The sequence below is a fragment of the Rhagoletis pomonella genome, unplaced genomic scaffold (assembly GCF_013731165.1).
Source record: "Rhagoletis pomonella isolate Grant_MI unplaced genomic scaffold, Rhpom_1.0 Rhpom_scaffold_00003, whole genome shotgun sequence".
Classification (NCBI taxonomy): domain Eukaryota; kingdom Metazoa; phylum Arthropoda; class Insecta; order Diptera; family Tephritidae; genus Rhagoletis; species Rhagoletis pomonella.
In genome coordinates, this window is record NW_023458557.1 from 8740542 (window position 1) to 8755269 (window position 14728).

The 14728-nt window shown below is 40.6% G+C and overlaps 1 protein-coding gene across 1 annotated transcript in view; it reads right to left on the reverse strand.

The window, feature by feature from the left end:
• Positions 1–14728, reverse strand: part of LOC118736014 (voltage-dependent L-type calcium channel subunit beta-2) — a 269478-nt gene that overhangs the window by 74797 nt on the left and 179953 nt on the right. The window contains 2 exon segments of the mRNA XM_036466119.1: positions 13630–13722; positions 13725–13799. Coding sequence (XP_036322012.1) covers positions 13630–13722; positions 13725–13799 — 168 coding nt within the window.

The following is a 14728-nucleotide window of genomic DNA, read 5'->3' on the forward strand; positions in this document are numbered from 1 at the left end:
TGAGCTTTACAACGATATGGACATAGTGCAGCGAATTAAAATACAGCGGCTCCGCTGGCTTGGTCATGTCGTTCGAATGGACACCGACGCTCCAGCTCTGAAAGTATTCAACTCGGAACCCGCTGGTGGTAGCAGAGGAAGAGGGAGGCCCCCACTGCGATGGAAAGATCAGGTGGAGAAGGACTTGGCTTCACTTGGCGTTTCCAATTGGCGTCAGTTGGCACAGAGGAGAAACGACTGGCGTGCTTTGCTGAACTCGGCCAAAATCGCTTAGGCGGTTACAGCGCCAAAAAAGAAGAAGAAGAAGTAAACTCAATGCAGGTGACAAGTTTGCCAAAATTAGACCATTGGTTGAGCAATGTAACCAGCATTTTTTTGCAGTTTGGAGTTTTTGACAATAACTTATCATTAGATGAAGAAAACCAATAAGATTTGGATTCAAAGCGTGGTGTTTGGCTTCTACGAATGGGTATTTACACCAAGTAAAATTGTATGGCGGGGCATCAACCGACTATGACAAACGAATAGGTTTAGGTACTGATACTGTTTTAAGCTTATTAAAAGTCATTGATTCACCATCCTGCCACCGTATTTACTTCGACAACTTCTTTAGCTCTTACCACCTTATGTGTTCGCTGAATGAGAAGCGATTCTTTGCAACAGGTAATACATCAATTTTCGTACTAAATACCAAATTCTTAAAACAGTGCTTATAAAATTGTACAGGAACTGTTAGAAAAAATCGTTTTGCGGGCGCTAACTTACCAGAGAGAATGAAAACATGTTAAAGCTCTGCCGTGTTTGATGAAACAAATGAAGTTTAAGCTATTCGCAGGAAGGACAATGCAGTTGTATCTGTTTTCACAATCCATGGAACAATGGAACCATTTTCAAATGCAAGATGCTACGATCGTAAAGAAAAAGCGTATACTACCAACAAAATTCCAAACACAATTGCACAATACAATAAGCATATGGGTGGCGTGGACTTGCACGATAACGCTTTGGCAAATTACCGCATCGCATTGCGATAAAATAAATGGTGGTGGCTCTTGTTTACGAATTTACTTGGTAACATGATGGTTAATTCTTGGAAGCTTCACGTTTTAGTTACAACGCAAGAAAAAGAAAAGCCACTGTCTCAACTACAATTTCGTGCAAGTGTTGTAAATGCGTTATTGGTTTCCATAAGAAAAAAGACGCGACTTCAATTTTCTGCACCCACTTCAAACCGGTCTACATCTTCAAATCTGAGAAATTTGAATAAAACAGTTCATTGCATAAAAAGAATCCCAAAAAATCCGAGGCGATGTGTTCATTGCCATGCTCACACTCCATTTCAATGTGTTGTCTGCAGTGTTCGATTGCACCAGAAATGCTTTCCTTTGTATAAAAACCATGTCTTATAAATATTTTTTATCCACTTAGTACAAAAATAAAATCTTTGATTCAAACCCATACTAAAGAATTTACAATTATCACTAAACATATCGGCCCAGTGCACAGTGGCCAATTTTTCGAAAAAGCTGGCCAAAAGTCGAAGCGTGGTACAATTGTAATCAAACCTTGTGTAATCGTCTTTATTTTGGTTTCTGGTTTTAAATTTCGCCAGATAATTTTGAAACTTAAAATGGCGGATCCACAATGGCTGCAGTGTACGCCTAAAATATTCAGATTTTTAGCAAAACTAAGGTAGTTAAGTATAAAAGGTCATGTTTTCTGCTTTTTTGTTGTATAATGTGATGTAGCGGTTAGCAATATACGCTATCATTCCGCAGGGCCTGGGTTCAAACCCAGTTTCCGACCAACATCAAAAAATAAGAAACAAACAAGTTGTTTGTAATAAAGTCGCCCTTTGGCAGGCAATGTCAAACCCCAAAGTGTATTCAGCCACGAAGAACAGCTTTTCATAAAAATAAAATCTGGATTCGGTGTAAAACTGTTGGTCCCTCCCCTTTGTGTGCCAACATCAAGGCGCACGCCACAAATCGGAAGAGAAGCTCGGAGAAACACTAACGAGGTCTTAATGTTTGTATCTAAAAATCTTGATGTTCAAATTTACACGGGAACTGCGGGATTTTGAATGAATCAATAAACAAGACATACATATTTGTTGGTACAGGATAGAGGTATACGCCGCCGGGCCACGCCGCCGCCGCCGCCGTTTTTTGTCATTTCTCACGCGCCGCCGCCGAGTTACGAAAATATCGGCGCGGCGGCGGCGGCGGCGGCGTTCGGCGCCTAAGGATTTTTGTACACAATTTTCATGTTGTATGCATATTGAAATACATCGTTTGAAGGAACTAAATACTACTCGTATAAAAACACTATTTTACGAAATGAAAATTACATTTTTAAAATAAGTGTTTTTTGCATAATTTGGGCCACTGAAGATTTAAAAAAAAGCGTAACTCAGAAAAAAACATAGGTAACACGTTTTTCGATCGAAAGCGTTTATTACAGTTAAATTAGTAATGGTAATCTGACGATTTTTTCCGCAGTAGACAATTTTTTTCAATACTACTTTTTTATATACTACAGCAACAAGAAAGTTATACACATCAAAAACTTTAACGCCAATATCTCAGAAAGCAGTTTTAACAGAAGCGCCCTTATTGCATCTAACTCCTCAATTTTTGGAGATAAAACAAAAGCCCTGTTCGCGTACGCACTATCCCGTAAATCCAGTACTAATTTTACTGGTTTTTTACTGGATGTCGTTTTCGTACGCAAATACTTGCAAGAAACTAGCAAAAGAGGGGAAATTGAGAGAGCAGAAATGACAGCTGAACTTGCAAGTTTTACTGGATTTTTACTGGATAAATTTTTACTAGCAACTATTTGCTAGTAAGAGAAACAGCTGATGGCATGATGCTTAATGTAATTCACATTAACAAAATAATTGTTTGTGGTGCTTTTAGAGTTGCAATTGACAAAATAAACCCATTTAAATATATAATAAGATGGAAAATATTAGTTTTCGAAGAAAAATGCATCGGAAATTGACAAATTAATCAGCTGTTCATAAAACTAGCAACTTCTTGCTGGTTTTGCGTTTTCGTACTTTCTTGCGTATTTCACTCATTGGGAGTAAATATTGGCTTACTCTCCGAATTTTGGTTACTGGCAAGTTACTAGATATTTTTTGCTGGAGAATACGAAAACACAACTAAAGACTAGTTGATTTTCCTGTGTGTTTTTTTTAATATTTTCAACAGAATTTTAATAAAAAGCAAACACTTTTTTTGCTAATTTTTTAAGTTACTTTATTCTGGGGTCCCACAGACGTATACAAGAACTAGGTGGCTGTGTGAAAATTACGTTAGTATTCCTAAGTAGTGGTCAAACCCCAGGAAGGTTTTGCTGCCGCGCATCGCAATATTTTCTGTACAGAGTTAAAGTGCCCCTTTTTGGTAAAAATTACTATTATTTTGCATTACATTCTGTTCTCCTTAAAAAAATTTGGCGCTTAACATAGTAGTGGAAATTTAACTATTTTTAAGCCATTTTTCAAACAGTGGGTCAAAAAGGCCCGTTCTGGTGGGAGTTGATGGGTTAAACTTTTGAAAAAAAGTAGGCCAACCTTATTTTCAATATATAACCCGCAAAAAATCGTAAGCACTCCGTAATTTAACATAACGGTTGATAAGCTTATTGCAAACATTTGTTGATAGCGACATAAATTACCCCAATAACTTAAACTTTAAATTTTTTTATTTGTTTGAATTGAAATAGTACATACGGATTTGTAGAGTACATAGAAGAGATGTATGTATATTAGGGTGCCCATCGAAAATCGTTTTTTTGTACGTTAGTACTACATATTTTCAAATTGTGGAAACTATCGATGGTCAAAATTTAAAAAATTCTTTGAAATTCAACCAAAAATAGTCATTCAAAAACTCATGAGTCTAGAAAATCGTATTTTCTGACCTAAATCGACAGGCTGCGACCTCTAAATGGCCTTTAAAAAATCTATAAAAATATGCAATAATATTTCTCATAAAAAACGAATCAAATTAGGGGGTAGGGTCTTTAAATTTTCAAAAAAAGCATTGTCGATGGGAAACCTAATGTATATACTATATAGCCTTTCTTTTGTTCGCCCATTCATCAGCAGCAGTCACTCAACATTTGAATTCAATGAATGAATTAAATAGAATTATAATCTGATGACATGATAAGGTTAGAAGCCTTATGGCTCCTTGGAATCTGCCTTATGGGCAGTAGCGCCGGCGTTTCTAGACGCGCCGGCGTCGCCGCCGCCGCCGATTCTTTCTGAAGTTGACCACGCCGCCGCCGCAAAGCCTGTCGGCGTAAACCTCTAGTACAGGAATATATTTTTAAGATATCAATTTTATACCCCATCAGACTCGCAGTCATCTGAAGTATCCAAGCTCATATATATATTTTCTGATGGCAATTCCGCATCCGCATTTACAACAGTTGATAATAATTTCATGGCATCTGACGACAGTTTATGATTTTGTTTTGGTGGGTTTAAACGTAAACTTGAAATGACAGGCTCCGAGGATACAAGCTGCCGATATTTTTTAATATCCCGCTTCCTTGACTCTTGGGCTTCTTCGGAAAGTTGCCCAATTGGCAGAGGTGCCCATTCAATAATGAGAGGCCTATGGATGAGCACTCTAATATAGTAGTTCTTTCTGACTAAATGATGTCAAAACATCCAATCTTTAATACATCAAAATCTTGACAGAAATAATTTTTTACATAATTTAAATCTTTAAACATAAAAAAATTAAGAATCGCGTATAAAAACTGATGTCCAAACTACAGTGGCGGATTGTGGCAGGTGGTTTTAACCAAGGTGGATGGGAAAAACGTCAATATATATGAAAAAAAAAGAAAATTAGACCGCCCATCTCGACCACTCTCGTAACTATTTTCCTAATCCATCATAATAAATAGTAAATCCAAATTTCTCACTTCGTACAAAAATTAAAAAAGTCGCACAACAACAATATTGTACTTTGAAATTTGTTTTTGATGACGGCGTCACGCATTTTCTTTCAAACAAAGTTATAAATCCATAAATAGTAAATCCAAATTTCTCACTTTGTACAAAAATTAAAAAAACTCAAAAAAGTTGCACAACAACAATATTCTACTTTGAAATTTGTTCTTGATGACGGCGTCACGCATTTTCTTTCAAACAAAAATATTACACCCCGCGACAAACGATAGCACATCAACATTTTTACGAGTTTTGACTACTTTTCTATATATCTATATAATATATCTTTAACCTTTCCCTTTTGATGACGGCGTCACGCATTTTCTTTCAAACAAAGTTATTACACCCCGCGACAAACGATAGCACATCAACATTTTTACGAGTTTTGATTTTTTTAAGGTTCATTATTTTTATATAAAAGTATAGCTCTTTATGTAGCAAATTCCATATAAGTCTAAATTTCAGACTTTGTACAAAAATTATAAAAACTAAATAAAATTTTCATTCCAATTCCATTTTTAGTATGCAGTTTTATAGCTTATTAAATTCTAGTATAATAAAGTGCAAGTTTGAAGTTGATAAAAAATCGCGTTGAATTTTGATAATTTTTTTGCTCACGGTATCACGCATTTTCTCGCATACAAAGTAATTTTTTACATGGGAAAGAGTGAATAACACCGTTAACAAAAAAATTATCAAAAATTAACCCGATTTTTTAGCAATTTAAAACTTGCTAAAAAAAAGTAGTCAAAACTTGTAAAAATGTTGATGTGCTATCGTTTTTCGCGGGGTGTATGTTGGAAACAAAACCAATTCATAGACTATTGAAACTTGCACCTGAACGTATGCGGAATGAAATGCCGACAATTTCTAAGCAGATTTAAAAAAATCCAGGTGAACACAGGAGCCAAACTAAGTATACCAAAATATACTGCGCAAACTTAACAAGCATTCCACTAAAAATTACCTCATTTTATATTATAATGCTGAAATAATTTCATTTGAAAGCGAACGAACTCTGAAAATTTACTTGTTAATTTTGTATACCGAAACTCAATGTTACGAAAAGTAACGTGCTTTTTCATTTTTTCTCTATGAGACTTAAAAAAAACTTTATTTACAAAGGAAATGTCGACTTCAAAGAATAAGAAAACACTAGAGTGAGAAAAAACATGTTTCACATAGCAGCGAAATAAGACCGTAACAAAAATCATAAATTGCTTGATCTCTCTCTGCAGCGTATATTGACAATAAAATGTAAAGTAAGCAAAAAACATTAGAGACTATGCAAGAGCCAGGGATATGGTGAAATATGCGCAAACCACTTTACCCAAGATTTGCTTGCACCAGATTCATTTCAGTTTTATACAACGAATTAAGGAAATATTTTTCATTGGGGACCCATAAAAGGACACCTAAATATAAATTTGAACTAATTATCTTCTAAATGGCTACTAAAATAATAACTCAAACAAAGTCCCAAAATAATATTTTTGAAAAAGCCCTCCGCACTATGCCTGACTAAAGAGGCCAATCGTTAGGGACATGAGCCTTTTCTATAAAAATGTTTCTTGGAAATTTCGACAATATCTATGTGAGTGGGAAAACAATATTTGTTGCATCCGAAAGTATAGCTGTTTCTTTTTACTGCATCAGTTCGTATTTCATTCCGCATACGTTATTATTAACACTAGAACGCCCAAGCCCTTTCACCTACCTAGAAATTAGCACACTATATTTTAAATGTAATTGGGGCGGAAATTCATCTTAGCTTTCAGAATTTTGTTTCATTAGGATCAGATTCTGGTCCGTCAGAATCATCCTCCGTACTATTGATTGAAATATCTAAGATTTAGTTTGGATTGAAACCATTAATTTCACCGTTTAAATGTTGCACAATATTTACACTATTCTGTTCTATTTAGAAGTCTGAGATATATGTAAAAATTGTATTTAAATACTTGCATATTTATGAAAAATTATGATTTGTTCGCTACTTCGCTGATGACCACCTCACGTGGTTTCACACACTCTGTGCTGAACTATGTGTCAAAATTGACACAGTGGGAGTTTTAGATATGTTTTAAGGGTTAAGCATTGCTGATCATTTAAAGGTTAATGGTGTCTGCGCGATCGACTCTTTCCTCATTTATCTTTGCACCTCATTCACCGCAGTCAACTCCAGCTAACCTATTGTTTTGTTAAGTAAATGTATTGTATATCCACTTCTATATATATATATAAAGATCACATTCCACATTCGAGCCGTTTTGGCTCTTCCCAAGCTGTAGATTTTGGTTCACTGTCTGTATCTAAGTTAGATGTTATTAATGGTATCTCTTCTTTACAGTCGTCGATGAAAAGTTATCTCGATGGGCTATCTTCTTTTCTAATAAAAAAATGCAGCGTATATCTTTGTGGACCGTTGAAATAAGCTTTAACCTTTCCCTTTCGACCGGTGATTTTATTGACCGTTGGAAGGTAGCATCTATTTCTCCGATTCTCAAATCGGGTAATAAGAATGACGTTCCCACGACAGCCCACAACTCCACCTCAGTCAAGTGTAATGCCTGCGAGGGGTGGACTCACCTCAGGGTCTGCTCGGGACTACGGACACACAGACAGTGGACCACGTCGTACGTGGCCCCCTGTTGCTCAAATAGAGCAGCCTCCACGGCTAACCATAGTCCGCCCGTGCAGCCCCACACACTCACACAGCAGCCACACACAGTTACCACAACACAACAACAAAATAACACCACAGACCGTACCACAGCCACTACAGACCACATAACACACACAACCGCACCACCACCCACACGCCGCCGCCAACAACTCCTGGTTCCCCCTACAATCTGCACGGTATGTCAGACCAGGATATTCCGTAATGTGACATCAGTCAAGTGCAACACCTGCCTTGGCTGGTGCCACTTTAGGGCATGCTCAGGTCTGCGTACCACGCGAGATTGGACGGGGAACTTCGAGGGCCCGTGTTGCGCTGCTCGGTCGCAGACTCCAATTGCGACGCCCCCCACCACCACCACAGGGCGGCAATCACCTCAGCAGCACACACAGCTAACGGCGGCAAGAACATACACCTCACTCACACCCCACATCACGACACGTCTCCCGAACCACATGAAGCTCCTTCAATTCAACTGTAACGGGCTACAGAGCAAGATTGAGGAGATAACCGTCTTCATGTGTCGGCATGGTATATTAATAGCTGCGGTCCAAGAGACGAAGTTGCACAGCAATTCAACTTTGTTGAATTGCGCCGGGTACAACGTGCACCGTCGAGATCGCGAGCGAGATAATGGTGGTGGCTTAGCGTTCATCACGCACCACACCGTGCAGTATCGTCTTATCGAAGCAGACATCGACCGCAGGGATACCACCCTAGAATGTCAGGGCATCGCTATCCGGTCAGGCGATGTCGAGCTCGAAATATTCAACATATACATACCCCCTGTCACCTGCTGCCCGGCAGGATATCACCCTGATATAGGTGCGCTCCTCAGAGGTGAAAACCGTATGGTAGTAGGTGACTTTAATGCGCACCACGATCTTTGGCACTCAAGCCTGTCAAACGATCGTAGGGGAACAGACTTGGCTGAGCAGATAGACGATTCGACATTCTGCACAATGAACGACGACGCACCCACCAGGATTATGGGTAACTGCAGTAGCTCGCCAGACATCACAATAGTCAGCGCTGGTCTGATAAACAGCATAACGTGGCGACCTATGCTGACTCTAGCATCAGACCATCTACCCATAGTCATCTCGATTGATAAACCAACCGACTTTGCTTCCGCCAAACACCGGACCTATATCAACTTTTCTAAAGCTGATTGGAAAGGTTACGCGGAGTTTACCGAAAACACCTTCGCATCGCTCCCCACACCAACCGACGTCCATCTTGGTGAACGTAAGTTCCGCAGGGCTATCACTGCTGCTGCAGCTCGCTTCATACCGGCAGGGTGTATATCGGACCCACGTCCAAACTTCCCTGCCGAAGCGGCTGTTCTAGCCAATGAGCGTGATAGCCTTCGTCAGGCCGATCCCGGAGATCCCCGTATCAGCGATCTCAACGCGGAGATTCGGCAACTTGTAAACGTACATAAGCGGAAGAAGTGGGAGGAGCATCTGAAGACTTGTAACTTCACCTCTGGTGTGAGCAAGCTTTGGTCAACCGTGAGGTCATTGTCTAATCCGACGAAGCACGACGACAGAGTCGAAATTACCTTCGGCGACCATGCTTCGTCGGACCCGGAGCGATGCGCGAGCTTTTTTAGCCGGCAGTTCATACTGCATCCTCCGGTGGACAAAGCCAAGCGTCGAGTGACCAGAAGGCTGCACAAACTGCCAACAACTTGTGCCCCCCTTGCTTTCACTTGCGGTGAAGTTCAGGTGGCCATCGGGAAGGCGAAAGCCTCCAAAGCCATGGGTCCCGACGGAATATGCATGCTGATGCTGAAAAATTTGGGTCCTGCGGGGGTAGCGTACCTAACGGAGGTCCTCAACCTGTCAATGGCCACTCTCATCATCCCAGACATCTGGAAGGTGGGGAGAGTGGTCCCACTGCTCAAACCGGGGAAACCCGCCAACAAAGGAGATTCGTATCGTCCGATTACACTCCTTTCCCCGGTAGCGAAGACACTCGAGGCCTTGCTACTCCCGTACTTCACAAACCACCTGACCCCAGCGAAGCATCAGCATGGTTTCCGTAAAGTGCACAGTACAACAACAGCACTTAACGCCATAAACACTCAGATAACTCGTGGCCTTAACCGTAACCGTCCCTGTGAGAGAACGATTCTAGTAGCGTTGGACTTGTCAAAGGCGTTTGACACCGTCTGCCATTCCACGCTACTAGAAGATATAGATGCCTCCTCTCTCCCACAGAGGCTCAAACGGTGGTCGGCAAATTATCTGAGTGGTCGACATTCGTCGGTAATGTTTAGAGACAAGTAAGCAGCGAAAAATAAAACAGGGGGTTCCTCAGGGTGGTGTCCTTTCCCCGCTACTGTTTAACTTTTATATTTCAAAGCTCCCTCAACCACCAGAGGGAGTCTCGATTGTCTCCTATACCGACGATTGCTCGATCATGGCGACTGGGAATGGAATTGATGACCTGTGTTCGAAAGTAAACGGCTATCTCTCCGAACTTTCTCGCTTCTTCACTGCAAAGTGTCTAGCCCTCTCCCCTACGAAATCCTCCGCGACCCTGTTCACAAGCTGGACGAAGAAGGTCAAGCTACCGCTGGGGATTCACGTCGATGACACACCAATTCCGACGGTGAATAACCCCAAAATACTCGGAGTAACATTCGACAGCCTGCTCTCCTTCTCTGCGCACTCAACCGCTATTGTCAATAAAGTACAGAGCCGCAACAAGGTCCTCAAGTCGCTAGCCGGCAGTACTTAGGGCAAAGACAAAGAAACGTTGCTGGCACCATACAAGGCAATAGGCCGGCCGGTTTTGAACTACGCAGCGCCAGTGTGGTCGCCAGGGACTAGTAGGACGCAGTGGACGAAGCTACAGACTGTACAAAACACCGCACTCAGGACAGCGACGGGATGCCTCTTGATGTCGCCTGAACACCACCTGCACGGCGAGGCGCAAATGCTCCCGGTAAAGGAGCATAATATAATGCTCTGCAAGCAGTTCCTGATCGGGAGCCACAGAAGTGGCCACCCAAGCAGACAGCTGCTTGCAGAGGAGCCCTCGCCTAGGCACGTCAGGAGGCATCTATATGAACTAACGGACGAAGTCCAGAGGTTCATTAAGTAACCTCTGGACCCGACAGCTTACAGACAGGCCCTGAACGGCATTCACAGGGACTCAGTCTCGAGTTATGTAGACTCTAGACCTGTGAATGCCGTTCTAGTCACACCACCCCCGGACATAGACGAGACGGAGCTTCATCTGCCTCGGGAGACACGCACTACACTCGCACAACTTCGCTCCGGCTACTGCAGCAGGTTAAACTCCTACTTGAGTAGGTTGAATGAGGATGTGCCGAACGAATGTCCGGCATGCGGAGAGACCCCACATGACTCGAAACATCTCTTCGCATGCCCGGAAAACCCGACAACCCTAACGGCCTTGTCCCTATGGGCAAACCCCGCAGAAGCTGCACGCTTCCTAGGGTTGCCGTTAGTGGAACTTGACGACAACGACTGAGATACCAACCGATCTGGGCGGGGTTGTTGTAGCCGCTACAACAACCACAACAACAACAATGACGTTAGAAACTTCAGGCCTATATCTAAACTCACCACATGTTCGAAGCTTTTTGAAAAAGTCGTGAAAGAAAAACTATTCTTCACTGTTAAAGAAATTATCGACCCGAATCAGCATGGTTTTTTCTGTCGGCGTTCCACAACCACCAATCTGGCGGAATTTTCCCAATTCTGTATCTCATCTTACAAAAGCGGTTCTCAAGTAGATGTTATCTACACTGATTTTTCTAAAGCGTAAAAAATTGGTATCCATTCAACTTTTCTTTCTTGGTTAAGGTCATATCTCTCGAACAGAATCACCTCCGGTGTCCCTCAGGGCAGTATCTTAGGACCGCTATTGTTTGTTCTCTTTATAAATGATATTGGGAGATGCTTTAAGCGAGTCGTGTTCGATGGCTCCGCAAAATTAACCAGTGGATACTCGTTCCAACCATCCAGCCTAAACTCTTCAACACACTTTTGCGTTTTCGTATGTTCAAGGTAGCCTTAACGGGAGATGTCTGCAAGATGTACCGCTGAGTCCGCATTTTGCATCCGGATTATTACTTGCAATGCATCCTATGGCGAGGCGACCCCAAAGCTGAATTAAAGGCATACACACTGGACACTGTTACGTATGGTACCAGGCCCGCCGCGTTTTTGACGATTCGTGCTATGCATCAACCGGCAACAGACGAAGAAACAAACTTCCCGCTTGGAGCACATATCGTCCGCCGAGATTTTTACGTCGACGACCTCATCACTGGTGCAGACACCCTGGAACAAGTGATTGAAATTCGTCGCCAAACATCACAGCTACTTCGCAGGGGAAATTTCATTCTTCGAAAGTGGTGCTCAAACGTTTCTGCTTCTCTCAATGGAGTGGCTGAATTTGACCGTGAGCCGTTGCTACAGTTCCGCGATGGTACGCACATTACAAAGGCGCTTGGACCAGTATGGGACCCAAAATCAGATGACTTCATTTTTTCACTCGCACCTAAAAGAAATCACAGACAGGTAACTAAACGCGTCGCATTATCAACAATAGCTCGGTTTTACGACCCACTAGGACTCATAGCTCCAGTTCTAACTCAAGCAAAAATATTCATACAAAGCATGTGGAAAGAACGAATTCACTGGGACGAAAGCTTGTCACAGCATTTGCACAAGAGTTGGACCGATTTCTGCGGTGAACTTGAATTAGTATCCAATTTTCATTTCCCTCGATATGTACTAATGCCAAATTCTCACTTAGAACTTCACGCATTTTGTGATGCTAGCCTAGCTGCGTACGGTGCATGTGTATATGTCCGAGCGCAATACATCGATGAAGTCAGAACCAGCCTATTATGTTCGAAATCAAGAGTAGCGCCATTAAAGACTCTCACAATACCCAATACTATCGCAATCCTTCAACATTTTCATCAAAAATTTATGCATGCTGGACCGCAAAGCTTAACAGCCTAGATTCGATTACAATTTTGGCCGATTGGTGGGCGAAAGACCGTAGCCGGTGTAATCAACAAATGCTTAAGGTGCTTATAAATAAATATGTACAGGAGTATGAATATAAATTCCGCAAGAAAATAAACTTTTTTACTTTGTAACCTCTTCTTGAAACCTAAAGTCATGGCGCGTAGTCGCATCGTTTTATTTTTGCATTAGTTGGCTTGCCAGCTCACAACAATATGTATATGTTAAATTTTATAAGGGGAGTAACCATTTAAAAATTTTACGAATAATGAAAAGTTACGAAATTTCGAAAACACACTCGCAAAAATCATGTATAGTACATTAAAAATGTAAATATGCCAAATTTGGCACACCCTGCGCTCTAATGTTAAAATTCATACTTGGAATATTTTTTAAAAATTATGAATACAAAGTTTGTTGTTGTGAAATTTTTTTTATCTACAAAGTTTGAGATGTGGATTTCTTTGGTGTTAGGTATTATATAATTAGCTAGACTTTAATAAAAAATTAATAAACATTATACAAACGAAAGGTAAATAGTCAAAACTCGCCGAGATGTTGTGTATCTATGGAATATCAATTTCGGAATAAAAAAAAAGTATTGTACTGTATAGAAACGAGCGTTAGGTTTTGTAGACCATTCAATATAAGTATAATAAAGTCCACGTGAATCCCGTTGATTTTTGAGATTTTTTTTTACGAAGGTGTTGCCATTTTCTTCTTGCACAAAGTTTTAAACTTTGGCTTATATGGTTTATGGTGTAGAATCTACTGTATTTTTATATAAAATTTACGAAAAAATATGTCAAGTAAAACATTGTGAATATTGGAAAAGATAAAAGGGCGCTATTTACGTTAGCGCCTATGTTCATATGTACATTCATCTTATATCAAAATATTTTCGTAAGAACATAAGAAATATTTATTTGCGAATTAACTAATTTAATTACCTCAAGATACTCAGCGATATGCTCACAAGCATCCTCTAACTGATTTTCATCTAGTATAACATCAAACAATTCCGATGGACATTGGGCTAATTTTTTTCCGCGGCAACCATTTGAACTGAAAGATTCTTAGCTTGAGATTTTCCTCGAGATTTTATTAAACGTTGAAGAACCTGAAAGGAAACGTTATTAACAACATACATCGATACAAATTTTCTCCGCATTGTGTTTTAATACATGAAATTAAAAAACTAGTTTAAGCAATTTTTAAACATAACACAAAATAAGTTATGGCCGTGCAACAAAGCCATAGGAAATAACGCTACATGGCTTTATTTCAATTCACATTGAGATTTGAGTACATATGGCTTTACTTCCATGGTGAAAGTGAAATATAGCAACAACAAAAAATGTTACATATGAGAAATAAAGCCATGCGATCTTATTTGAACACAAAAAGTAAATGTTGTCCCTTTAGTGGCGATTTAAAAGAAAATTTCATATACATTATCGAGTACTGGTGGCAACAAAATATTATTTTGTTCCCCCTTCGTAATATTTACCTATTTCCTTTCACTTCAGCCGATAGGAGTGAAGTCTACCGACACTCTATCGTAAATACATATCGTCGTTTAAAGTACAAAACCCCGTATCGTCATTCTGCAAAACCGCGTAACTGACATTGGCTGCCAAAAATTGGATTGGCTCACACAAGCTCTTGACTCAATCCTTATCCATTCGTCCTGAAATATACTACCCAGAAATGCGATTGCTTTATAAAAAAGAAAACCATTTAGAAATATGAGTGTTTTTGTCCTTCTTCTTTTTTGGCGCTGTAACCGCCAAAGCGATTTTGGCCGAGTTCAGCAAAGCACGCCAGTCTGTGCCAACGGAAGCCAATTGGAAACGCCAAGTGAAGTCCTTCTCCACCTGATCTTTCCATCGTAGTGGGGGCCTCCCTCTTCCTTTGCTACCACCAGCGGGTTCCGCGTTAAATACTTTCAGAGCTGGAGCGTCGGTGTCCATTCGAGCGACATGACCAAGCCAGCGGAGCAGCTGTATTTTAATTCGCTGCACTATGTCCATATCGTTGTAAAGCTCA